General features: G+C 41.4%; 1 protein-coding gene across 2 annotated transcripts in view; it reads left to right on the forward strand.

Moving 5' to 3' along the window:
- The first annotated feature begins 4,860 nt into the window (after positions 1 to 4,860).
- dipk2ab (divergent protein kinase domain 2Ab) overlaps positions 4,861 to 26,382 on the forward strand; it is a 46,612-nt gene continuing 25,090 nt past the window's right edge. Inside the window, exons 1-2 of one of the 2 annotated variants that reach the window (XM_060869562.1) lie at positions 4,861 to 5,010; positions 17,324 to 18,196. In XM_060869562.1, coding sequence (XP_060725545.1) covers positions 17,543 to 18,196 — 654 coding nt within the window. In that variant the 5' untranslated portion in view covers positions 4,861 to 5,010; positions 17,324 to 17,542. The other variant, XM_060869563.1, reaches the window with a different exon arrangement.

A 26,382-nucleotide genomic window follows, 5' to 3' on the forward strand; every position in this document is an offset into this window, starting at 1 on the left:
CAACAAAGAAAAGAGTCCATTGTCGGGATGGCTGAGATCTTTTACAATCTTCCTGGCCCTGGTCCGGCACCACGTGCTGTAGAATTCCTGCAGGTCAGGGAGCTCAGTGTGGATGGTACGTTCAGCTGACCGCATCACCCTCTGGAGGGCTCGCCTGTCCTGCATGGTGCTGTTCCCGAACCAGGAAGTGAAGTTACCCGTCAGGACGCTCTCAATGGTGCAGGTGTAGAAGGTCTTTAGCACCTGAGAGGGCAGTCTGAAGTCCCTTAAGCGTCTCAGATGGTACAATCGCTGCCGGGCCTTCTTCACCAGGGTATTGATGTGACAGGACTCTGTCAGGTCCTGACAGGTCCTGTGTGATGTGAACATCTAGGTACCGGAAACTTTATACTTTATACAAATTCTGTGAAATATAGACCACAATTAAAGGTCATTTAAATGACTTCTCTGCAATAGTGTTAAAGTGGACTATGAGCTATGAATTTTCTTCTGTATTCAAGTGAACTGGAGATTGGGGAATTCTTATATTTACAGCATTTGGCAGATGCCCTTATCCAGAGCAACTTACATTATCAAACTTACATAATCAAAGCCAGAGTAAGACAAATAAAAATGTTTGGACCAACTATACAGTTTATATATAAAATAAGATATAGGTGGTCCATGCAGACACTTTAATATGTTTTATTCTGGCATGTCCTAATTTTTTGTTAGTTTGTTAAAAACACAGCAATCAAATGTTTACTAAAGTCAGTCTTTCATTCATTTGGTTCAAATTGTTTTTTGGACATCACAGCCTGCATGTAAATCTACTAAAAGCCGCCAACACAGAGCTGATAGACATACAGTGCTGTATATGGTATGAACAATGTACACTAGTAAAAACACATACACACACATACACACATCCCTAGTCATAATACCTCCTGTACCCCTGTACATCAGTCATCCACTCCCCTGTATCTATCCCCTCTTCATAGATGTATTTCTTTATTTGTAATTTATTGAAACTATACCGGGGGGCAGGGTGGCTTAGTGGTTAGCACGTTCGCCTCACACCTCCAGGGTTGGGGGTTCGATTCCCACCTCCGCCTTGTGTGTGTGGAGTTTGCATGTTCTCCCCGTGCCTCGGGGGTTTCCTCCGGGTACTCCGGTTTCCTCCCCCAGTCAAAGACATGCATGGTAGGTTGATTGGCATCTCTGGGAAATTGTCCGTAGTGTGTGATTGCGTGAGTGAATGAGAGTGTGTGTGTGTGTGCCCTGCGATGGGTTGGCACTCCGTCCAGGGTGTATCCTGCCTTGATGCCCAATGACGCCTGAGATAGGCACAGGCTCCCCGTGACCTGAGGTAGTTCGGATAAGCGGTAGAAAATGAGTGAGTGAAACTATACCACTATGCACTTTTGGTTATAAGTTTATCTAACCAGGTTACATTTCATTGGGTTTGTACATGTCCTTTGCATAATGACAATAAAGTTGAATCTAATCTTTGAATCTTATTTTTTGTTGTTACATTAGAAGTGTTCATACTGTCCCTTTGCAAAGCTTTTCTATTCTGAAGACTCTGAGGTGATATTAAAGCTCTATTTATGACTGTTTTGAAGCTCTGGTACTGGAGGCTCCTTCCACAAATGCCAAATAAACATCTCCTTAGAGAGAAATACAGCATACTATTGAGTATGTCTGTTCTTTTTAAATAACAACACATATTTTATTAGTTTCTTATTAGATTCTGCATCTCGTCCGCTATTCAGGGTTATGTTAATGAGTTGTTACTATAGAAACGATAACCTATTAGGCAGAAGGGATTAATATTAACATGTGATTTGCAACTGCAGTGCTGTCAGAGCTGCTGTTATAAAAAAAATATACAAAATACACCAGAATTCAACAGAACTGTGGTTTAGTTTTACAACTATGTCATATTTATGTATCATTCCTCAAATGAAAATAGTCTCCATTCAATACGATCATGTTAGGTAGAGGAGGCTGGACACAGGCCAAGGCTGCAGGTACAAAAAAATCAATAGAAAATTGTCCATATAATCGTCTCTCTGGGAAATGGATGGGAAAAAAAGCAATGACCCTGCTCCCAATACTCAGGAGAACAAAACGATGGGACTCGTTGTGCAGAAGAGAAACAAAAGTCATTTCAACTTATCAAGGTCACAGTGCTGCAATGTTAGAGAGAGAAAAGGATGATTTAGTGCTTTGAGAAATTTCCTTTGTACCATTTTCTCCATAGAACATTTTTTAAAGTGTTGTTAAAAGTAAAAAAAGGAAAAAAAACAAACTTAATAATCTGTTCTGTGTATTTTTTTTTTACCCATATAACCTTACTCTTTACAACTGAGACCGATTGTGTTTGAGCTTCATAAAGATCTACTGTACAGTGTTTTTAAACAAAATGCAAACTTAAATTTAATTCAATATAAAGTGCTTATAACAATGGACATTGTCTCAAAGCAGATTTACAGAACATAATAAATAAAAAAATACATAAATAAATAGTCCTTTTTTTTTACACTAAGTGTAGTGAAGGGGAAAAGGAGATGCCACAAAGCTGAATAAACTCAACATAAAGACAAGCTGCTGTTAGAATAAGTCTTGACTTGCTTGACAACGCTTCCCATCCCATCTCATTGATTATCTGTCAGTCTGATAACTATTTCAGGAACCATCTGATCCAATCAATGCATATCACAATGTTTCTGTTACAATATATTTGTAACACTTTGGACATTTACAATCAGTATAAACAAAAGTCTGATCTAAAATAAATCAGCACTGTTGTTCTTTCAGTGTGTTTTAGACGTGTGTTTTTCCCTCTGTTGATAATCTTACACTGAATTTTAGATGAACAAACACTTGGAGCATCTCAGAGAGCAGAAATGGGTTTGATATCAACATTTACTCTGAAGATACAAACATTTGTGTGGAAATGTTTAGACTGCTGGACTTTTAAAGCTTTTAACCATTAACTGCTCAGTTGTATAAATCTGTATAAATGTATATGCCAAATGTCACAGAGGTAAATGAGAGAGTCTCTCACTTTAAATACAGCACTAGAGGGCAGCACATGCATATATTTCTCTCTCTCTCTCTCTCTCTCTCTCTCTCTCTCTCTCTCTTTCTCCCTCTCTCTCTCTCTCTCTCTCTCTCTCTCTCTCTCTCTCTCACACACACACACACACACACACACAATGAACAATTAAAGAAGCATTTACTGTCACAGGGACCACACGTTTGTTGATGGAGTCCAGGAGACTGTGATGGAAATTCCAATATGATATTCAATTACTATTATTATTTTATTTTATTTTATTTTATTTTATTTTATTTTATTTTAAATATCTTAATCTATTCATCAGTTTTCAACATTCACACACTACAGACAAATTAGAGATGCCAGTTAGTCTACAATGAGTGTACTTGGACTGGAGGAGGAAACATCTAGATTCTAGAAGAACTCCCTCGAAGCACAAGGAAGAACATACAAACTCCACACACACACACACACACACACACACACACACACACACACCGACAAACCATTTGTGAAATAATAACGTTTACATTATGTTGTAAGTTTAAGGCATAGACACTTGAACCCACATGAAACACCAGCAGACATTCTCTGTAAGGTTTTGTACGGATAGAGGAAATGATATGGATTTATTAAAAGTGGTTGTTAATCCTTCATTTCTGTTTTCTCTCTGCAAATGCCCTCAGTGCTGCAGAGGTTTCAGCGAGACACTGATAAAACAACTGAACCTTGAATCAGAGATATCAATTGTTCAGTGACAGTGTACAGTACAGCTCTCTAAAAAATATCATCCAATAAAAAAGTACAACAAAAGTACAATTTAAGTTAAAATGTAAATAAAAGTCATTTAGTGAAATATTTAAATATAATAAATTCATAAAACTATATATATATATATATATATATATATATATATATATATATATATATATATATATATATATATATATATATATATCATGCAAGAAAAACAGAATTAAATATTAGATGTATAATCTACATTTTATGTAAAATGGATGCAGAGTTTTATGATGATTTCATCTGTTTAAGACTCAAAAAAAAAATACAAACATCTATAAAATTATGAAAACAAATGCAGTTATTAAACAAACGAATAAAACAAACTGTAAAACTGTGTAAAAATAGACAAATAAACAAAAGACTGACACTAATTTTACCCAATTAACTACTTAACTCATGTACTTAAAAAAAAAATTAAAATAAAATGAAAATAAAAAAACAAACAAAAAACAAACAAACAAATAAATAAAAGACTGACACTAATTACTTAGTTAACTACTTAACTCATGTACTAAAAAAATAATTAAAATGAAATGAAAATAAATAAATAAATAAATAAATAAATAAATAAATAAATAAATAAATAATAGTGATATAAATCAATATTGATAAAATGAGGGTTCATATTTGGAGATATCTATTTGTAAAAATACGAATAAAATTACAAAAAAGGAGAAACATTTTATTTTGTTTACTTTTTTACAATTATCGCATGACGCACCATTTATCTTGTGTCTAACAAATGGGCGGAGCTAAATTCAGGTCTCCTTTGTAACCACGAAACCATAGCAACACAGGGAATACAGCGTTAGTGATTATTTTTCCCACTCGCTTTTGTACAAACTCCGGCTTCTGTGTTGCGATTGGATGGTTATAATCCTCCCTCACTTTTAATTGGCTAAAACGCCGTACACACGTTGCGTGACAGGGACAATTAGCCAATCGTTGCCCTGTACGCGAGGTTTGTTCGAATACGGGTGTGATCTAAGAATCAGTAACGTAAAGCGACGGAGAGGGTCGTAAAGACATTGGGTACGGTCGGAGTTGAAGATGTTGTTGGTGCTTTAGGACCCAGTGAGCAGAGACACGGCGATATGAAACGCAGCCTGTCCGACAAAATCACGCTGAAAACAAGGGATATCGGTGCAGACGGCGCTTCTTAGGTATATAAAGAACCGGCGTGGGGATGTAAGCTTAGGGAAATCTGCAGCGGAAGAGTTAAAAAGCCCAAAACAAAACAAATTGACGGCGCTGTGTTTGTTATTCATCCGGCTGGTGGCTCGCGCGCGTTCAAACCTGATGTCTTGTTCATGGAAAAGATCCTAGTTCCACTTTTTTCCGGTTAAAGATGCACGTCGTTATGGAGTAGACGTTCGTTTGCGTGTATAAAGTCAGCTGTTTGGTTTGTAATCGAACGCTTCATCTGTGAAACACGATGGTTTAAAGCGTGCGCGTGACAGGAGCACTGTTCCCCAAACTGAGTGAGAAAGTGTCAGGTTGGTGTTCACATGTCTCCTTCATACACGAGTCAACACGGCATGCATTCATCTGCTTTATGCACTCTTTTGCATTTCGACTTCATATTGCAAACGCATTGCATCTTGTACTCGCATCACTGTCGGCTTGTGTAGCAGCTATTCTGGTGTTAAAGCAGTCAGGGGGTGAGAAAAAAAAGTGCCACTAAAATCATGATATCATGCATCTCATCTAGATATGATCATCGGTTTAAGAAAGGGTTACAGTGTCAGACTCAAACCACAGGTAATTTCCTGTAAAGCATGTCAGACCTAAAATGTGCAGAAAAACAGATCAGATTAACATTGCATACGCTCAGCACTTCCACACTTGTTATTCCTATAACCTTTGCGTTTCAGGTGCAAATGAGTTCAAATCCCTGGGCTGGGGACTTCTTAGAAACCAGATTGCTGTGCATGCATTAAAGTGTGTCTGGACTGTCGTGCAATTGGAGCAAGTTCTGTGTGCAAACAGAACAGAAACAGTTCTTATATTATTCATAAGAAATATGCAAATCTAATCATATCCGATATTTGCTCACCGGGACAAAAGGACACTAATTTGTGCTTTCATCTATAGTGAAAAATTTAAGGTATGTAAATATACTATCTCTGGAGTCAAACGTTTAAGCGTCCGAAGGTAAAGGTACGGCTTAATCCTTAATCCTCCAGAGAGTGTAGTGGTAGTAATAGTAGTAGTAGTAGTGGTGGTGGTGTGTGAATGCAGAAACTGAGCACTAATCTATGCTTGCAAAACAGGAAGCGTAAACAGTAAAGAGATCCAAAGCTCAGCAGCTCCACGATTCTTCTCTGCAATTTACATTCAAGATGCAAAAGAGCGCTCACTCGTTCATGTGCTTGGAACGTTAAAGAAAAGAGCAAGAACAAAAAACAATGCTTTGCATACAAGCACTCGCCAAACAACGTGCAACACAGCGCATGTTTATAACTGTGCAAATGAGCCTGTGTGGTGTTTAAGGATCAACTTAACAACAACTTGTCAGGACAGAGATACTCGGATCAGGCTGACGCTCTGTCGCGAACACAAGGGCGAACATTGAGTGTGCGGGTTTCATCTGAAGCCATTGTTCGTCTCGGTTTACACACAAAGCCGGCTTTGCTCACTTCTGGCTTTGTTTCCAGATAAGATTGAGTGACGTGAGATAGAGTGAGTTCATAGAACTAAGGGAGTGTTTGTGTAATATGTGTAAAAACAAAGGAAAGTTATGCCTTGTTATGGAGCGCAACAGTGCTGTGGTGTGTGTGTGTGTCTGTGTGTGTGTGTGTGTGTGTGTGGTCGCCCGACTGAGACTCCTCAGCTCTGGATGACTGTTTCTGTGGTCTCACATTATTGACTCCTCCAGTCGATAACCTTGGCAACTGCAGCCGAACACACTCCGAGTTAACAGCGGGTAGCAAACACTTCTCTATTTAAAAAAATAACGAATTCAATCCGGTCTTGTACGCCATCTGTGGTTGAACTTGAGAGTAATTCTCGAGTTATGGATGCAGTACGACACAGGCGAGAGTGATTACAGTAGAAACTGTCAGAAGGCTGGATAACAGGTCGCGCGAGATGCTGTTAAAGACAAATCGATGGAGAGAAAATCTTGTGTTGTTTGGACAGCTGTTTATGTTCAGCTGAGAACTCCTGGGCTGATGTTTCTCTCCGTGTGAAACGGGCTGATTAACAAGTCCGTTTCAGTCTCATCACCTGAAGTAAAAGTCATTTGCGACATTTAAGCCCCAGCCTCGGCATCGTCTCGTCACTTCATTTCACTCGTCTGGTTTATTCCCTCGCTTCTCTTTTGTCGAATGAATCTGTTGTTGATGTCTTTTCTTAGATCACATAACTTTTATTTTGTTCACGATTCAAGGTTTTATGACCTACTGTACTGTTGCATTTAAATGACAACGTAAATTAAAAATAAGTTAGTAGAATATTTGTTCAGGAATGATGTATAAAATGTGTGTTTGTGTTACGTGTGGTAAGATGATGTCTGTAATGAGGAGTCTGATGGTCTGAGGGAGGTAGAAGCTCCTCCTGAGCTACATAGCGTGTAAGTGCTCTTCTCCGTTTTGATGAAGACATGACAGGGCAGGAGCACGGCAGCCATTTCGACAGCCACGACCTGATTAACAAACCGAGCTGACGCGTCTTTTTTCAGTCCATCTCATTACCACAAGTAGCTATCGGGCCACTCGATGGAGTGAACTATGGAGTGAATTGGTTTACCAATTAGAAGCTTGTGGGTTCAAATCCCAGGTCCACCAATCTACCACTCCTGAGTGTGTGTGCGTGTGTGTGTGGTTACATCCGTTATTGTGTGAGATTGGCAGAAATATATTTTTTGTAAACGCACTAAACGTTTGCTTACGTTAAATGCACAGAATAATTCTACATATTTGCATAAAGAAATGAATAATACACACATAGAAATAACACGGACACAACATGGGCTGAAAGATTCACCCTATTCTAAATTTCTAAATTCCTCTCACGTGGGGAAAAAAAGTCACGTCCTCCATGTGCTCCTGTGTGTAAATTTGGGCAGGAAAGACTAATGTTAAATGAGTCGAGTCGAATTGAAGTCATCTCATAAGCAAGCATGGATCTCTGCACTTTTATTATTGGAAAGTTTTATTAAGGTTTGCAGCTGCCTTTATCCAGAGCGACTTGTTGTGGAATCTAGGCGTTCTGTATTAATGGCTATATATATATATATAAAATTCTGCAAAGTTCTGATTAAGGAAGGAGGACAGGACGGTCCATAAACCGTAAACAAACACCTCAGCTGACAGAGGATTTAGCGCTCACATATGAGGGAGAGGACGTATAAAGACGTGTTTGGAGAATGAAAGCTGGCTTCTAAATCTCTTCTGTTTATCCCGCCTTCTTCTTTCAAAGCAGTGCAGCACTTTAGATGCGCAGCGTCTGCCGAGACAACTTAAAAATAGCATTGACGTGTTCACATGAACACCTGGACACGATGTAGATCTTCTTTTTTTTTCTTCCTCTCTCTCCTCCGTTTTCATTTCACACTATTTTCTCCTCACCTCATTTAATTAACACCTAATTCAATTTTTCTCTGATTTGTCTCTGACCTTTTCAGATGTTCGTACACTGTTACGTAATATACCACATATATCATTATATTCCTTTAAAGATACACTTAATATGGACACGTATGAACGTCTTTGTGTGTGTGTGTGGGTGTGAACCCATCATTTATAAATAACAATGTCTTACGTCTGTTATCTGTTCCAAACCGTATCCTTGTACAAGATAGCAGACGAATGTAGTTGTTCAAACACATCATAGAAATTTGTATCAGTTTCAGTTTGTTGCTCAGCTTCCTCGCACCCCGACCGGCTTTGTGGGTTTGTCTCCCCGCTTCGTGCAGCGTTTATCTCCTGTCTGTGACTCAGCTTTTTTGATACGGCCAAGTTTAGATCTCGTGATTTGAAAAGGATAACGATCGTCAAAGTGTTCTGTTTTGCCGGCGCCAGGCTCTCTGTGGTACAGCGTGGGCTCAGTGTGAGCTTATTTCTCTTCGGTCAGCGGCGACAGGAACGCTCGCTGAGTCCTGGCAGGAACGTGCTGACCAGCGCTGGGAGATGAGAGCAGCACAGGTAATAATTCAAACCAGAGGCTGTCAGAAAGAGAGCGAAAGAGAGAGATTTCTGGAAAGGAAACCTGCTAAAAAAGGAAAGTGGGTGTATTTTGATTGGATCACAGAGAGCCTGTGCTATCAACATATCGATGTAGGAAAATGATCAACAAAGCTGAAGTGTCGTTACTGCTGACTCCTTAACAACACGTCCTGATGACTTTTATTTCTCTTATTATTAAGTCTAACCATCGTTGTTTGTTGCCCATCAAGAAGTTAATTCATTTACAGCATTTTGGCTGACACCCTTATCCTTATTATTTCTACAGCTGAGCACTTGAAGGTTAGGGGCCTTGCTCAAGGGCCTGAGAATTGAACTTGCAACATCAGAATCACGGAACTACCACTTACCCTTTTCTTGTTATCGCTTACATTATAGAAGCTCTAAATAGAGAGAAACTGCAACAGAGCTTTGTCTCTGACTGTTACACAACTCTGACACCGGAGACTAATTCCTTTAATGCTAAATTCAGTTCAATTCAAGTTTATTTGTATAGCGGTTTTTACAATGGACGTTGTTTCAAAGCAGCTTTACAGAACATAAACATAGAACAAAGGTTAATATAAAGGTTAATAGAATACAAAATTCAAGATTATTATTAGATATATTTAGTTCACAATGTGTATGTATTTATCCCCAATGAGCAAGTCTGAGGTGACTCAGGCAACGGTGGCAAGGAAAAACTCCCTTAGACGGTAAAGGAAGGAACCTTGAGAGGAACCAGACTCAAAGGGGAACCTTATCCTCATATGGGTGACACTGGAGGGTGTGATTATAAATATACAGTCAAACAAATGTTTTATAGATGCAAAAAATCACATGGAGTTCACATCTCCTCTTTAGTATCGCAGAGTCCAACTGGAGCTGGTAGATCTCTAGATGCCTCAGGAATCTCAGAGTCGGCCTCATCTCAGCGGAGGTCCAAAATCTTCAGCGCACGGAAGACAATCGGAGCTGGTACAGTTTCTGGATGCCTCGGGATGAGTAGAAAGAGAGAAGCAGTGGAGAGAAATTAACATATCTGCTAGTTCATATAAATTTCCCTATATTTCCAAATAATTCCCATAAATTCCTGTAAATTTATTTATTTATATATAATGTGCAGCAGATAGGTTTTCAAAAAATTGTTTATGTGGAGCTAATGTTAAGTTAAGACGTGATTTGTCTCGAAAATGAATCACCACCTTTGAGAACGGTGGCAATAACTAATTAAACTGAAGGTCTCGAGTCGTGTTATTTCGGTGCTTTTAGCAGAAGTTAAAACGTGTACAACAGCGACCGTCCGAAATGCTAACGGCTTTGCAAGCGCGGTTTTTATGCTAAGCGAGCACAATGCAGAGGCTCTATCATCTCAGCTGTTTTATTTGTCCACTTGTGCTCTGAGATGAGACTCCAGACTTCAGGAATAAAAATAAAACCAAAAACTCTGGAATAAATCTGGCTGAGATCGTTTCTTACTTGAAAATGAGATCTGTTATCAGTCTCTCTGCTGCGCTAGTACATGTGAAGTTAACAGAGCTGCGACAGACTGCAGCGCAGGATTCTATCGGTACCTTAATAACCTTTATAAATATAAATGTCCTCTAGGCTTCCGTGATGATTCACACTATCGCGCCATTTTCAGCCACCGACGTGTGATTTTCGGCCTTTTAGAACAGGAAATGACATTACACCGATGTTTGAGTCACGGCTTAAGTGCACTCGATCAGACAGCAGCGTGTTTAGTCTCAGCGTTGTGAAGTTCTGACATCTCACACAGTTACAAATGCTTTCACACTGTAGAATAACATCAGCCTAGTGAGAACATGACACATGCTTTCACCTCCTGCTCATTTCAGCTGAATATTTAGTAAGGAAATGTTCCAGTTACAGATATCTTGTCCCCAGATCAAGGTCATTACACTCCTCCATCATTAGCGACTAGATTTTTGTTGTAAACCCTAACTCTAACCCTGACCCTGTAAAGCTCTGTTCTGTTCTATTCTTTTTGTTATTTTCTGAAAATTATCCCATTCTTAGTAAACTCTCTTCTGTTCTTTCTGTTCTATTTTGATAGTTTCTCATAAATGCTGCTCTGTCCTCAGAATTCTATTCACGTCCATTGTTTTCTATTCAGTTCATTTAATATCATCTCTTCTGATAAAACACTGTTTACTTCTCTTCTTTTCTGATACTTCTATTATAACCTATTCTGTTATATACCAGCATTGTTCTATTCTGATGAAACTTTGTTCTAGTCTATTCTAATAAAATACTGTTCTATACTGGCACTTCTGTTATATTTATTTTTTTTGGCTTAGAATTCCATTCTGTTCTGTCCTGTTTTATTCTGCTTGGTTAAAGTTTAATTCTGTTTTTCCATGGAAAAAAAAAGGTTTATTTTGACGAGCTCTTGTATTTTGATCAGCCTCTGTTCTCTTCCGACAACACTGTTCTATTGTAATTTGTTCTTTTCTATTCTAGTGCCCTCATGTTTTAACATGCAAATGATTGAGGGAATATGCAAATTAGCCAGTGACGTTTTTGATCACACCTTAGATACGCGTTAGAGAATGAGTGAGCAGTAGAATGAGTGAGTGAAACAATGAGTGATGTAGAACGTGAGTGGTTGAGACTGAACGAGCGAGTGAGAGAGAGAGAGAATGAGTGAGCAATAGAGAGAGAGAGAGAGAATGAGTGAGCAATAGAGAGAGAGAGTGAATGAGTGAGCAATAGAGAGAGAGAGAGAGAGAATGAGTGAGCAATAGAGAATGAGTGAGCAATAGAGAGAGTGTGAATGAGTGAGGAATAGAGAGAGAATGAATGAGTGAGCAATAGAGAGAGAAAGAGTGAATGAGTGAGCAATAGAGAGAGAGAGAGAATGAGTGAGCAATAGAGAGAGAGAGAGAATGAGTGAGCAATAGAGAGAGAGTGAATGAGTGAGCAATAGAGAGAGAGTGAATGAGTGAGCAATAGAGAGAGAGTGAATGAGTGAGCAATAGAGAGAGAGTGAATGAGTGAGCAATAGAGAGAGAGTGAATGAGTGAGCAATAGAGAGAGAGTGAATGAGTGAGCAATAGAGAGAGAGTGAAAGAGCAATAGAGAGAGAGTCTATGGGTGAGTGAGTGAAAGAGAGAGACTATGGGTGAGTGAGGTGAGAGAGAGAGAGTGTGAATGGGTGTGAGAGTGGGTGTGAATCAGTGAGTGAGTGAAAGAGAGAGAGAGAGAGAGAGAGACTATGGGTGAGTGAGGGAGGAGCGAGCGAGCGAGCAAACCTCAGCAGGACCGATGTCCAGTGCTCTTATTTTAACCAACTGTACATGTGACACAGTTGACACGGACACAAAGCTTATATTTCCACTAAGATCTCTTTCTGCTCTGTGACATTAGTTTCATGGTTCTGGTTTCATGTTGAAAAAATACAGCACTTCTCCATAGCACCACGTTTGTTAGAATAGCATTCCTCTGACATAAATAAGATGACTGAGATATCCGAATGCCTTTATTTTTGCCTGGTACACAAAGTCTATACGTATATTTTGAGACTCAAATCCTTGATCAGCGAGTCAATTTTAATTGATATTTATTTTCTGTACAATGCAGTAAGGCACACATAGTTTAATGGCTGCGGGATTCGAGCTTTACCACAATGTTCCCATGTCTTGGTTTGTTTTTCTTCTTAGACAACAGCACAAATGAAACAAAAATGAGCCTCTATATTAATGTAAGGTGTGTAACGCTACGGTGGTGTCTCAGTATGGTACGTTTTTCAATATAGCAAAAACATTGTCTGTATGCGTCATGCTCTTGATTACCGATCGAATGCAGCAGAGAGACGTGGCTGTGTGTTTTCACAAAAGAGTGATGTTAAAAATTTGTGAGGACATGTCTGTGGTATGTGCAGTGCTCTTATTTGGCACACTGTAATGTTTCACAGTGCATCAGGTATCAGAGTCACATCTTACTAGGGAGCCAAAGTGACCAGAGCTTTCTGCAGGTTGCAGATTTCTCAAGATAACATGTTTATATGCTAACACGCCAATTGACTAACAGCATTCTTGGGATAATTTTAACATGTTTTTTTTATACTCCTGTGTAGAAAAGTGTAAACTTGATTAAGTATACGTCGCATAATGATGTTAGGTATGAAAAACATGTTAGTTTTTTTTCCACAGAAAGAAAGTCTTAACACTTAATACGGGCATGGATATTTCTCACTGCCCATTTCTTTTTAACCTCTTTGACCATACCTGTGTTACCAACTCCAGCACTTTAGCTAGCTCACTAACATGAATTGTAAGTATGTTATAGTTATGTAACTCAATAGAAATAAAAACTAAATTTTGTGGCCAAGGTGATTAGCGTTCCACTCAGACATCCGTGTCTCTTCTTTCACGGCACTTAGCAGACCGTTGGTGCTCCCTATTGTGCCACTTCAAGATGAGGCCAGGTTTGCCTTCAGATTAAAGATTTTATCATTTATTAATTTTGCTAAAACCTCCATGATTCAGCTAGTCAGCAATTAGGGTTGCAAAGGGGCGGAAAGTTTCCGGTAAATATCCGGAAACTTTCCACGGAAACTTAATCTGGGGAATTTTGTAAATATTCCAAATTGGAAACTTTACAGGAATTTATGGAAATTTACGGGAATTTATGGGAATTTACAGGAATTTATGGGAATTATTTGGAAATATAGGGAAATTTATATGAACTATATCATATACAAACATAAATAAACATTTTGTTTGGTCATAACACTCCTAATTTACTGCTTATTAAGAGTTAGTAAGGTAGTTATTAAGTTTAGGTATTGGGTACAGTTAAGAATGTAGAATAAGTTATTGCAGAATAAGGCATTAATATGTGCTTAATAAGTACTAATAAATAGCCAATATTCTAATAATATTCATGCTAATAAGCAACTAGTTAATTGACCCTAAATTAAAGTGTTACTGTGCATGTTATGGAAGAATGCAAGCACATGCAGGGGGTTTAGCCTCAATGGCCCTCCAGTAAGCAGTGTGCTGTGTGCAAGCTTCAACTTAAATCGCATTAAATCTTGTTGTTTTAAACAAAATTATGCTGCAAGATTTTTTTTAACTACATTTAAGTTCCTTGTTATAGGCAACTCTGCATTTTTTTTAAATTCCCAGTTTATTTCCATATATTTCCGTTAATTCCCATACTCACTCACTCATCTTCTACCGCTTATCCGAATTACCTCGGGTCAAGGGGAGCCTGTGCCTATCTCAGGCGTCATCGGGCATCAAGGCAGGATACACCCTGGACGGAGTGGCAACCCATCGCAGGGCACACACACACACTCTCATTCACTCACGCAATCACACACTACGGACAATTTTCCAGAGATGGCAATCAACCTACCATGCATGTCTTTGGACCGGGGGAGGAAACTGGAGTACCCGGAGGAAACCCTCGAGGCACAGGGAGAACATGCAAACTCCACACACACAAGGCGGAGGCGGGAATCAGACCCCCAACCCTGGAGGTGTGAGGCGAACGTGCTAACCACTAAGCCACTGTGCCCCCTTAATTCCCATATATTCCCGTTAATTCCCATATATTCCCATTAATTCCCATATATTCCTGTTAATTCCCATGGAAAGTTTCCAGCCTTGAAAATTCCTGGAATTTTGCAACCCTAGTCATCATTCACCTGACGTTCGGTTAGGATAAGTATGGTTACCTTTAAATACTCATGATGATGCAGTATAAACCAGCCTTAATAGTCTGCTCTGTTTTTTTTTTTTTTTTTATAGATAAATAGAAATATGCAGAATACCGAGCTTATATTTAACCTCAAATTATTTGGATGTGTTTTTAAAATTTGCATAATGATAACTTGGTGGTTATTGCATTCCAGGGTCATAGTAAGACCATAATTATTGACCCACACTTAGTATCTGCATGTCTATGTACTTGGGGTTGGTGTTAACCGATGCTTTTTACTAGACTATACTGAAGCGTCTACTATTTTCATTTTCTGTTGATCCACGGGACTCTGTTGCCTGGTGTTTTTTTCCTCTTCTGTGGCTTTGTCAGATAAATTGGCCCATTGTTCTCATACAGTGAGGATTCTTTGGGAAGCCTTTTTTAAATTATCCAGCTGCCTGTACCAATTTACCAATTACTTTGCTTGGTAGAAGAGAAATTGCTTCTGAGAACACATCCGTCTTCCCATATATTGGTATAATCAAATTCAGTTTAAAGGATAATTCTAGGGAAAACAGCGATGTGCATTCTCAATGGAAGTATAGACACGGTGTTTGTTTTTACGGCCATGTAACATCAAAAAGAGACCTTTTTCTAGATGTCTCACTTTTGCCAGGTAAAGGATTTTGTTTGCCAAACTTTTAGTTTTATTATGTTTTTTTTACTTTTATTATGTTCTCTTTTATTTCATTCATTCATTCATTCATTCATTCATTCATTCATTCTTAGTAAGCGGTTTATCTAGTCCAGGTTGGCAGTGAGATTTTGGGAACACCCTGGAACCTGTATTAGTTTAACAGGCACAGACCTGTTTGCCTCATACACACATCAAACATAGAGTAATTAATCGACTTTTTCAGCGGGAGAGAACCAGAGAACCCAGAGGAAATCATCACCGACCCAAACTTTGGATTGAATCCGGGATCCTGGAGCTGTGTGGCAGCAATGCAGCCCACTACACCACATGTTTCCCCACCATTTAATTCCATTTGGCAAACAATGTACTTTTGGGTTCAGGGCTCTGGGCATGGCCTGGGAATACTTATTCAGCTTGATCTGAATGTAGTTGACTGGAGTACTTGCTCACTGACTTCCTCTTTGAAGTGGTGCTCCTCATGCCTGTCATCACCTTGAACTTCACAGAGGTAGATTAAAATATGCAGAGAATATCTACATGTTCATTGATCACTGGTCTACTAACGTCTGTCTGAAAGACCGTGCTTTTGATATGCCTAACCTAATAAACTTCAAAGAGCTTCAGTCGAGCCATTTTGATGTTGTTGTCAGGGATATGAGACAGACAAAGATATTGAAAGTCTTTCCTTTTTTTTAAAAAAGAAATGTGCTGAGAAAATAGATGTGTTTAAGTAGATGCTTTGACTTTGGCACTTGTTTGTGGTAGGCCTGCCTGAGCTAACAACCAAATCACTGTTTGTGATTTCTAAAGTTTTGTCTCCTCTCAGCAAATCTGCAGTTCTATCATATGACCCCCTGCATGCTTCAGGGATATCCTCTGTGGACTGTAGAGCGGAGGGTTCGTTTCATCTTCATATACGTAATATTCCAAAGCTTTCATTCTACTTTAATTCTGACACAGGTCATAGTTTTTCCCTAAAGGACAGTGAATTCAAAGTAAAATTTGCCTAGCCAACTCTGATCAAAGATTAAGCTCTGTTCAGCTTGGCTTACCTTGTGATACACAGCTGAACCTCATTGTTTCAAACTACAGTGAACCGATTGAATGAATAGTACTATCATCAGTAGCGGTAACAGTGTATGCCACTTTTGACTGTTGTAAATAAAAACGTTTCTCTGAGGGATCACCATCCACCGGATTTATGCATATCTAAAAGGTCGCTATGCTGTTATGTTTGATTTATTTATTTATTTTAAATCGTGTACTGATAAAAAAAATTTCCAGGAGGAGAAATAAGCCATGGCAAGTTTGGTCAAAATGTCGTCTTTTCGAACTACTGCTCTTGCTAGGTCTTGGGGCAGAAGAACACACACTTAGCGTTCATGAGCTGACAGAAACGCATGTTTGGTTTGTACCATTCTCATTGCTGGAGAGAGTAATTCTGCCCCTCTCACCTTTTCTATCGAGCACCCTTGGCCACAGAAAGAATAGAATAGAAGGCTTTTATTTTGTCACATATACATTACAGCACAGTGAAATTCTTTCTTTGCATATCCCAACTTTGGGTGGTGGTCAGAGCACTTAGGTTGGGGTCAGAGCACAGGGTCAACCATGATGCAGCACCGCTGAAGCAGAGAAAGTTAAGGGCCTTGCTCAAAGGTCCCAACAGTGTCGGCTTGTTACTGCTCAACAACAAAAGGCAGAAAGTGAATTCTTAACCTGTGTTTATTTATGGTTAACAGACATCTGAGTTTGCAGTTCTATCATGAGCACTATGCTTGCACTCCCTGTGTCTGCATGGGTTTCCTCTGGAATATCTGTTTTTCTCTCACCTCCTAAAACCTGCTGGTAGAACCTGGCAGAAATGAAACAAAATGATTTGTTTTGTCTTGTCTCCATCACTGACTCTGTTGTTTTTTTTGTTGTTGTTTTTTTTAACAGGATTGTTAGCATTCTATGGTGCAGTCCTGTCTGGATCCAAGAGGATGTCTCCCAGCATCCTGTCAGCACTACCTAAAGGGAGACTTCATCCTCTTTTTCTCTGGCAAATGTACATGAAAAACCAACACACAATGATAGAACTCCAGTGATTTCTGCCTTTGACGTTCCTCACCTCCCCACCCCTCTACCTTACACCCCTTTCCGGTTCCACGCTTGACCATGCTGCGCTTCCTGCCCCTCAAACTGGGCAGAGTGTATCGCTGCCTGAAGCTGCTGTTTATTGTGGGCCTGTTTGTAGTGCTCTTGATGAACACTCACACACTTCTTGCCTCCTTTCAGAAGAACGAGTTAACAGACCGTCGCTTCATCCACCTCAACAAGTGTCCGGCTTGCTTTGGCACCAGTTGGTGTCGCAAGTTTATGAACGGGCAGGTATCGTTTGAGTCGTGGGGCCGACTGCGTTTCCTTGACGTCTTCAACGTAAAGAACGTTTTCTTTGCCCAGTACGGTGAGCCTCGGGAAGGCACGCGACGCATCGTCCTCAAGCGCCTTGGCTCAAACCATGAGCTGGCAGACATTGACCAGAAAATCTGCAAGAGGGCCACTGGTCGACCTCGTTGTGACCTCATCCAGGCCATGTACAAGACAGAGTTTGCTCGACTTAATGGAGACGTTCGCCTCTTGACTCCTGATGTAGTAGAGGGCTGGTCTGACCTGGTCCACTGCCCCTCACAGAGACTGTTGGACAGAATTGTCAGGAGATATGCTGAGACTAAAGACTCTGGAAGCTTCCTGTTGAAAAATCTCAAAGACACAGAGAGGATGCAGCTTCTGATGACACTTGCTTTTAACCCTGAGCCCTTGGTACTGCAGGTGGGTCTTGACATCTTTCCTTATAATAAAAGTGTCTGTGCTGAGATGAATACATGCAAGGGTGGACAAATCACTAGCGTAGTCACCCAGGACTATTTACTGATTATTTATGAAGAGATTAAACATTACATGCTATCTCAGACACCTCTTTACAAAATGATAATTATGATGGCTGAGTCATTCCCGATGCAGGAATTTGTTAGCTCCAATTTTTATAGGTTTCTAGGCAGCCAAAACATTAAACTTGGCAGGACACTGGAATTTTTACTTACCTAGGGGCCTAGCTGCTGGATTTATGATTTTCCACCTCTGGCAAGGCATCAAATTTGGCGAAATAGTTTAAAACTAAATCTTTTTAATGGTGCTTGCAAAGCAACATTATTACTATTGTGCTGGACAAAACTTCGGCGCGTAACTTGTCCTGCAGCTTTTGTCCTAGACCCATGAATGACGTGTCAAATCGACCAGCTCATTGAGGAGAGGTGTGCTATGACTTTTCTAAGTGATCCGAGTACCGGTACTTCCGGTACCGGGTCTCAAAGTGGCCTTTTTTCCATAGACTCCCATAATAAACTTTGGAGGTTTATAACTCGGCAAGCTTTTGAACTATCTACACCAAACTCTGCCAGCTCCTTTAGGGTGATACTCTGAACAAACTTTTAAATTTGTTGGTGTACCGATTGGCCTTCCGGTTGTGCCGCAGCCCCGCCACCAAAATATGCAAACTCAAAAAACTTTTTACAACATGGACATGTGACATATCAAAACACTCAGCACAATGAGGAAAACTTCCTCAAGAGTATTCAGATGACGTCACATGCTCGTCTCGACTAGTTTCCGGGATATGCCACATGCAAGCACCATTCACATTTTCTTTAGGAAATGTACGTTCTAGTTATTTCTACCATTGTCTACAGAGTACCAGTTATTTCCATTAAATACTCTTCGTTCACCTAAACAGTGTCCGGCGATGTTTAATATTTTAAAGCTTCCATGGTCGAAATGTTGTGGTATATACTATTGCTAGAACATGCATGCTCCAGATTTTAACAATCCGTCTGTGATATCTTGACAGAAGCCTCCTACTTTTAATGTAGGAGTTGTAAGTTTACAGGCTGATTATGATGTTTGTGCTTGAATTGCCCATGATAACTCTCCATGCAGAATGGAACCTGTCAACATGACAGGGTGCAAATGGACTCGGAAAACGTTGGCTGCAAATTATAGGCTTTTTCCCTCCCCATCCTATTTTTTCCTTAGCCGTATATTTCTCACGTAAGCCACAGTGTGTTTTAAAACTCTCACTCTCACTCATTTTCTACCCCTTATCCGAACTACCTCGGGTCACGGGGCGCCTGTGCCTATCTCAGGCGTCATCGGGCATCAAGGCAGGATACACCCTGGACGGAGTGCCAACCCATCGCTGGGCACACACACTCTCATTCACTCACACACTCGCACACTACGGACAATTTTCCAGAGATGTCAATCAACCTACCATGCATGTCTTTGGACCGGGGGAGGAAACCGGAGTACCCGGAGGAAACCCCCGAGGCACGGGGAGAACATGCAAACACCACACACACACAAGGCGGAGGGGGGAATCGAACACCCGACCCTGGAGGTGTGAGGCGAACGTGCTAACCACTAAGCCACCGTGCCCGTGTTTTAAACCTGAAACAGGTATTCGTCTGTAATCGTAGTTGCTCTCTTTGCAAGACCTTAATTGCAGCTTCTATCTCCACTTGGATAGATTTGCCTTTAGCTGTGATGTGTGCAGATTTTTTTTCTTGTACATGTTCAATTATTTAAGCTAATGGTCAATGGGTTTCAAGTTCAGAAACTGCATTTATTACCCAGACATATCCAAAATAACCCTCAAAATCTGGTTTTGTTAAATAAACCTAATTAGGTAGATATGTCTGCTGTCTCATCTTTTTATGTCAGTCGGGATATCATCATCCATCATCTTCAACGTCTTGTGTCGAAACGACGATAATAGATATCAAAGTCGGTTATTGGCTGTGATTTCCCATACTGATTAGACAATCAATTCCAATTTCAGCCGGCATTGATTGCTGCTCATGAAGATCCTAAACAACAAAAGAACAGCTTTGTGAAGACGTTCAGTGTCTGAGCTGAGCGCTGATCTATCACAGGATCCTTCATCCACCTGCAGGCATTTGGACAGACAAAAGAGAGCTCAGCTCCTCAGAGAGTCCAGTCGATAAATTCTGATTAGTCGTGTGCTCACATTCGCGCTCTCTTTTTTTTTCTTTTTCCCCCATTTACCTTCATGCTTTCTAGTTTTCTCCCTGTGTCTTCTCTCATTTTATCTTTCTCTCCCAGTATTTTTCTTTTCACTTTGTTTTTGCTCCTTCTGCTTTCCAGATGCGGCCCTTCATTGAAACAATTCACGCAAAAATAGTCGAGTCCGACGAAAGGTTGAATGACGTCAAGTACGATGTTCTGTGATATTAAGCTTCTTTACACTGCATTAGCACGGTGTTGTCATTCTCTTCTCTCAAGATAATGACAAGACAGCCTTGTTAGTAATGCAGTCTCTTTGTTACATCTCATATTATAATCACATAAAATAATAGGAATGTGAATCACCACAGCATGTAATTTCTACAGCGGAAATATTATCCCCATTTTAGAGAATCTTGTAAATGATGCCTTGTTATTGCTTCATGCGCCACCCAAATTGCGTCGGATTTTTATCTTCCTGTCGTATGCCATCAGACTACACGGGCTTAGGCCCCCCATAAATAGGTTATTTTGCACTGAACTTGCAAACTTGACTCCTGCTCCTCAGGAGGAGTGTGTGTGCCGTGAGATAAGCCTCTTGCTCAAAGTGCTTGGCCGGGAGCTGCACCTGAGGCCCTGTCCTCTGCTTCCACCCCTCCGAGAGCCTGTGCGAAGGCAGGAGGTGGAGTTATCTAGAGCAGGGAATGACTTAAAGAATGAATGGTTTCTGTCTGTGAACACAGTTTGCCTTATGCATGTGCGCCATTTGATAAGTCCTGTTCCTCACGCCGCGAACGTTACTACACAAGGGAACTGACGTCTTACTCAGCTGAGTATCCGACCTCAAACAAATCAAGCTGACTTGTTTAGACTAAAGCGCAGACTTAGTCAGGAAGTGTCGGGTTTGCGAGTTGCTGAGCTGTGCATTCTAACTTGCAGTGCAAATTTGCCTCTTTGCTCTTTTTTTGAGGTATTTTTCTTGTTCGTGAAGAGCAAGCATTCCACTCCAGACCGGCGTCCTGCTTCGCGCTGGCTGTAAAATCCTGACCCCCTCCCGCTCGGCTGTGTGAGAAACCAGACTCTCTCTTTGTCTCTGGAACACAATCCCGAGCGTTGTTTCGCGTTTGGCCCGCGACACACCATCTCTCTACAAGCCCACCGAAAAATGCAGCTCACCAACAGCATTCCCACAATCATGTGCCTGTCTGTTTGGCTCCGAGTAATAAATGTTTTTAGAAGCCGAAATTAACTAGCAACAATAAGAAATTTCTTTTAAATACTGGTCTTGTCTTGCTGAAGTAAAAGTAGAGCTTTCTATACAAGGAATAAAACACTTTATGAGGGGTCGTTATTGGAAAACAATCCAAATTGTGGTGGTGTGATGAGGCCCAGCACAATGCAGAAGTCTTGGCACCACCTTGCAAATTAATAACCTTTAATAATAATGCATTATGAAGCACATCCAGGAAACTGTGCTACTGTCAGAACTGCTGTTATAAAACAATGAATCAACACCTTCTAACTGATCAGAAATAAAAATTCAGCAGCGCCGGGGTCTATAAAAATGATAAGGCTTACAAATTTCCTCCACGCTGTGCCAGTGTTTGAGATTTAAAGCTTGACCTTTTGTTTTTCCTTTTTTACGTTAATTAGCCTAGCAGGGGTTCTTCACATCTACAGGCGAGCAATTCACTGACCCACTTTCTCATGGAAGGCGTTTATTCCACCGCAGCTCAGTGTAGGTCAAGTGCTCGTATTTCAGCTTTTCCGTGTCTGAAATTTCTGGCCTCGTCAGGCTGTACTCATGTTTAATAGAAGGGATGTCCGGTTTGAGCTGCCTGTCTCTAACGAACGTAGGGTTTTTAAAACAGCTACACCATCAGACGCTGTTAGCCTGGAGCATGTGACCAGCCATCACACACACACACACACACACACACACACACGCGCGCACACACACACACGCACGCACAGGCAACATCTGCTCAGTCATCCAGACAACAGGAGATGACAAGCCTGGAGGTGAACTTAGGAACTGCTCTCTTTTCTTGTCTTCTTGTCTTCTTGCATCTCATCTCCTCTCCTCTCCTCTCCTCTCCTCTTGCATCTACTTTTTTTTTTACGTCTTTTCTTCTCCCCTTTTCCTTTAATTTTATTTCTCTCTTTTTGTCTCTTGTCGTCTCTTCTTGTCTCTTCTCGTCTCTTTTTATTTTCTTTCATTTACCCATATCTGTATACCCGTTTTTTTTCCCCTCCTCTGACCTTCCTCTTTTCTCATATCTTTTTTTGAACTTCTGTGTTTCGCTTCTCTCTTTTCTAGCTCCTTCTCAAGTCTTTTTCTTTTTACTCTTCTTCTTTTCTTCTCACTCTTCGCTGCTCTCTTGTGCTCTCTCCCCTCTCCGCTCTCCCACAGAGGCAGCGGGTCAGGAGGAAGTTATTTATCTATGCAGCAGTACGAAGAACAAAGCGGAAGAAAGCAAAAATAAAGGGAATGTTAGCACGCAGTTGAACCTCAAATTATCCTCTAGTGCGCGGGCGGCTGGAGGAAAAGTAAACAGTGGTGCGTCTCTGAGCTTATGGCAGTGTTTGTGTTAATAAATGAAGCCTGTGCTGCTGTTTACTGATCAGCTGAAGAGAAGCTGATCACACACACAGCCAGTTAAACTTCACTTAACAGAAACGTGATTAAAGAATGAGTCTGTGTGTGTCTCTGTGCGTCTGTGCATGTGTGTCTCTGTGCGTGTGTGTCTCTGTGCGTCTGGGTCTCTGTGCGCCTGTGTGTGTGTCTCTGTGCATCTGTGTGTGTGTCTCTGTGTGTCTGGGTCTCTGTGCGCCTGTGTGTGTGTGTGTGTGGGGGGGGGTCTCTGTGTGTGGGTCTCTGTGTGTGGGTCTCTGTGTGTGTTGTGTGGGTCTCTGTGTGTTTGTGTGGGTCTCTGTGTGTTTGTGTGGGTCTCTGTGTGTGTGTGGGTCTCTGTGTGTTTGTGTAGGTCTCTGTATGTTTATGTGGGTTTCTGTGTGTTGGTGTGGGTGTGTGTGTCTTTGTGTGTCTGTGTGTGTGTGGGTCTCTGTGTGTGTGGGGGTCTCTGTGTGTGTGTGGGTCTCCGTGTGTGTGTGTGTGTGTGTTTGTGGGTCTCTGTGTGTGTGTGTGTGTGTGTGTGTGTGTGTGTGGGTCTCTGTGTGTGTGTGGGTCTCTGTGTGTGTGTGTGGGGGTCTCTGTGTGTGTGTGTGGGGGGGGTCTCTGTGTGTGGGGGGGTCTCTGTGTGTGTGTGTGTGGGTCTCTGTGTGTGTGTGGGGGTCTCTCTCTGTGTGTGTGTGTGTGTGGGTCTCTCTGTGTGTGTGTGTGTGGGTCTGTGTGTGTGTGTGTGTGGGTCTGTGTGTGTGTGTGTGTGTGTGGGTCTCTGTGTGTGTGGGTCTCTGTGTGTGTGTGGGTCTCTGTGTGTGTGTGCGTCTCTGTGTGTGTGTGGGTCTCTGTGTGTGTGTGTGGGGGGGTCTCTGTGTGCGGGGGGGGTCTCTGTGTGTGTGTGGGTCTCTGTGTGTGTGGGGGGGTCTCTCTGTGTGTGTGGGTCTCTCTGTGTGTGTGGGTCTCTGTGTGTGTGTGTGTGGGTCTCTGTGTGTGTGTGTGGGTCTCTGTGTGTGTGTGGGGGGGTCTCTGTGTGTGTGGGGGGGTCTCTGTGTGTGTGTGTGGGTCTCTGTGTGTGTGTGGGTCTCTGTGTGTGTGTGTGTGTGTGTGGGTCTCTGTGTGTGTGTGGGTCTCTGTGTGTGTGTGGGTCTCTGTGTGGGTCACTCTGGGTGTGGGTCTGGGTGTGTGTGTGTGGGTCTGGGTGTGTGTGTGCAGGTCTGTGTGTGTTTGGGTCTGTCTCTGCGTGTGTCTCTGTGCGTCTGTGTGTGCACACTAATGAAATGAGAAATGAGCCAACCGGTATCTGAACCTGAAATGATTTAACAGACATGTCCTGTAAGCTCCCGCTTATTAGGTTTAACTTTATTGTCATTACACATGTACAAGTACAAGGCAACGAAATGCATCTAACCAGAAATGCAATAAGCAGCAAGTGCAGGATGTGCAGTGTTTACATCATGAACAGGATGATATTCAGATGAATATGCCATGGACAATACAGGTTGGATGCAATAGACATGATATACAGGGAGTTATATATTATATTGACATAATGTCCAGAGGATGCCGTCTGGTCCGGAAGCTTTGCACGAGTTGATCTTGCCCTGTGCAGCATAGACGTCGGAGAAGGTGAGTGTGTGGGGCTGTTAGGTTTCAGAGGGTCTGGTGTTAGTGGCCGTCTCACTGTTGTTACTGTTGAAGCGAGCATAAAAGTCATTTAGCTTGATCGGGAATAAGACATCTGTGTTTGATGGGGTTAGTCAATGGTCACTGTCAATGGTGGTGTTCATATTGACACTTCCTCTGTGCTGGATTATATCAATGTCCATGTGAGAGCCACAAGTAGCCTGAGAAGCAAACAAATTCCAGTCAATATGTTTAAACCTGTCCTGAAGAACAGGTTCTGCCCCTGCCTTGCCACACATTGATGGTTGTTATTGTTGGCTTCACACTTTGGATGAGTGGTGAGTACTTTGGGGTGAGAAACAAAGAATGGTGGTCTGACTGTCTCAGGTTGGGGAGTGGGGTCATTGTGTAGGCTCCAGTGATGTCTGTGTAAACATGGTCCAAAGTTTTGTTTCCTTTTTATTGCAGGAAACTTGCTGGTGAAATTTAGTGTGCACTGTGTTCACGTTTGAGTGATTAAAACCACCTGCATCTATATAGGCAGCGTCTGGCTGAGCTGTTGTTTGCTAAATGCTGCATAAAGTTTGTTCATAGCAAGCTTGGCGTTAGTATCTGGGTGGGGATCTACTGCGAGAACAATAGTGGAGGTGAACTCCCTTGGCAGATAAAAAGGTCTACATTTAACCATGAGAAATTCAAGGTTACCTGAGCAGCGTCTCCCAATAATGACAGGGTTTGTAACACCAGGCTTTGTTAATATAAATGCAAAGTCCTCCACCTCTGCACTCAACCTGAAATGGTAGACATGCTAGTTTCCCTCTAGACGATTAAACCATTTATTGCAGCATTTTATTTCATTTTTAACGGAAGAAAATCTCTGCATTGCACAAGCATACTGGCTTCTGTTGACTAAATTTTCTAAATCTGTCAGACATTAGTGTAGGTTCTGCTTCCTGCTCGGTGCTTATTTCAGTCCTGTGAATGCTTTTAAAAATGACTGGTCTATAATTAGAGTCTTGTTTTTGTTGGGGTTTGTGGATTCCAGGCACTTTATGTATGTGGAAGGTTTAACCCAGCTAAAGCCCTCTCATTGAGCGACTCACACGGTCTTTCATTACAGCGTACGGGGTGGACATTGTGTCCATCCTCAATCCTGTTAGTGTAAGGTAGAGTGGAGATTTGGGACAAGGCCTCGCCGGCTGCTGTCTATAGATGAAGCTTTAAAATGGAAAGAGAGACAAAGAGAGAGAGAGAGAGAGACGGGTAGGTGGCTGGAAGAGGGGTGTGTGTGTGTGTTTTTGCTCGAGTGTGACTGTATCTCACACAGATTGTTACCCCTGGATGAGCTGGCCGTCTGTAACCCTAATCCCCTGCCCACGTGGCTCACATAAACGCCAGCTGTGCTTAGTTAAGTAAATGCCCCGTGGTGTTGCAGGCTCAGTTCCTCGCCCCTGCTGCTTCTTGTTGTTACACTCTCGTGCCCACATTGGGTTTTTTCTCTCTCTTGGCACACCTGCGCTGAAGGTTTGTAGCCAACACGCACATCAGTGGGCAGTGTTTTTTCAGCATGGCTGCTTCGGTGTAGAATGCACATGTCTGCGTGAGCTACCTGTGAAAGCAGACAAATCACAGAAAATCATTTCCACTGAGTAATTATCCTGAAGAAATCAGTCAAACTCGGGAAAGCTGC

The sequence above is a fragment of the Tachysurus vachellii genome, chromosome 5, assembly GCF_030014155.1.
Source record: "Tachysurus vachellii isolate PV-2020 chromosome 5, HZAU_Pvac_v1, whole genome shotgun sequence".
Lineage (NCBI taxonomy): Eukaryota > Metazoa > Chordata > Actinopteri > Siluriformes > Bagridae > Tachysurus > Tachysurus vachellii.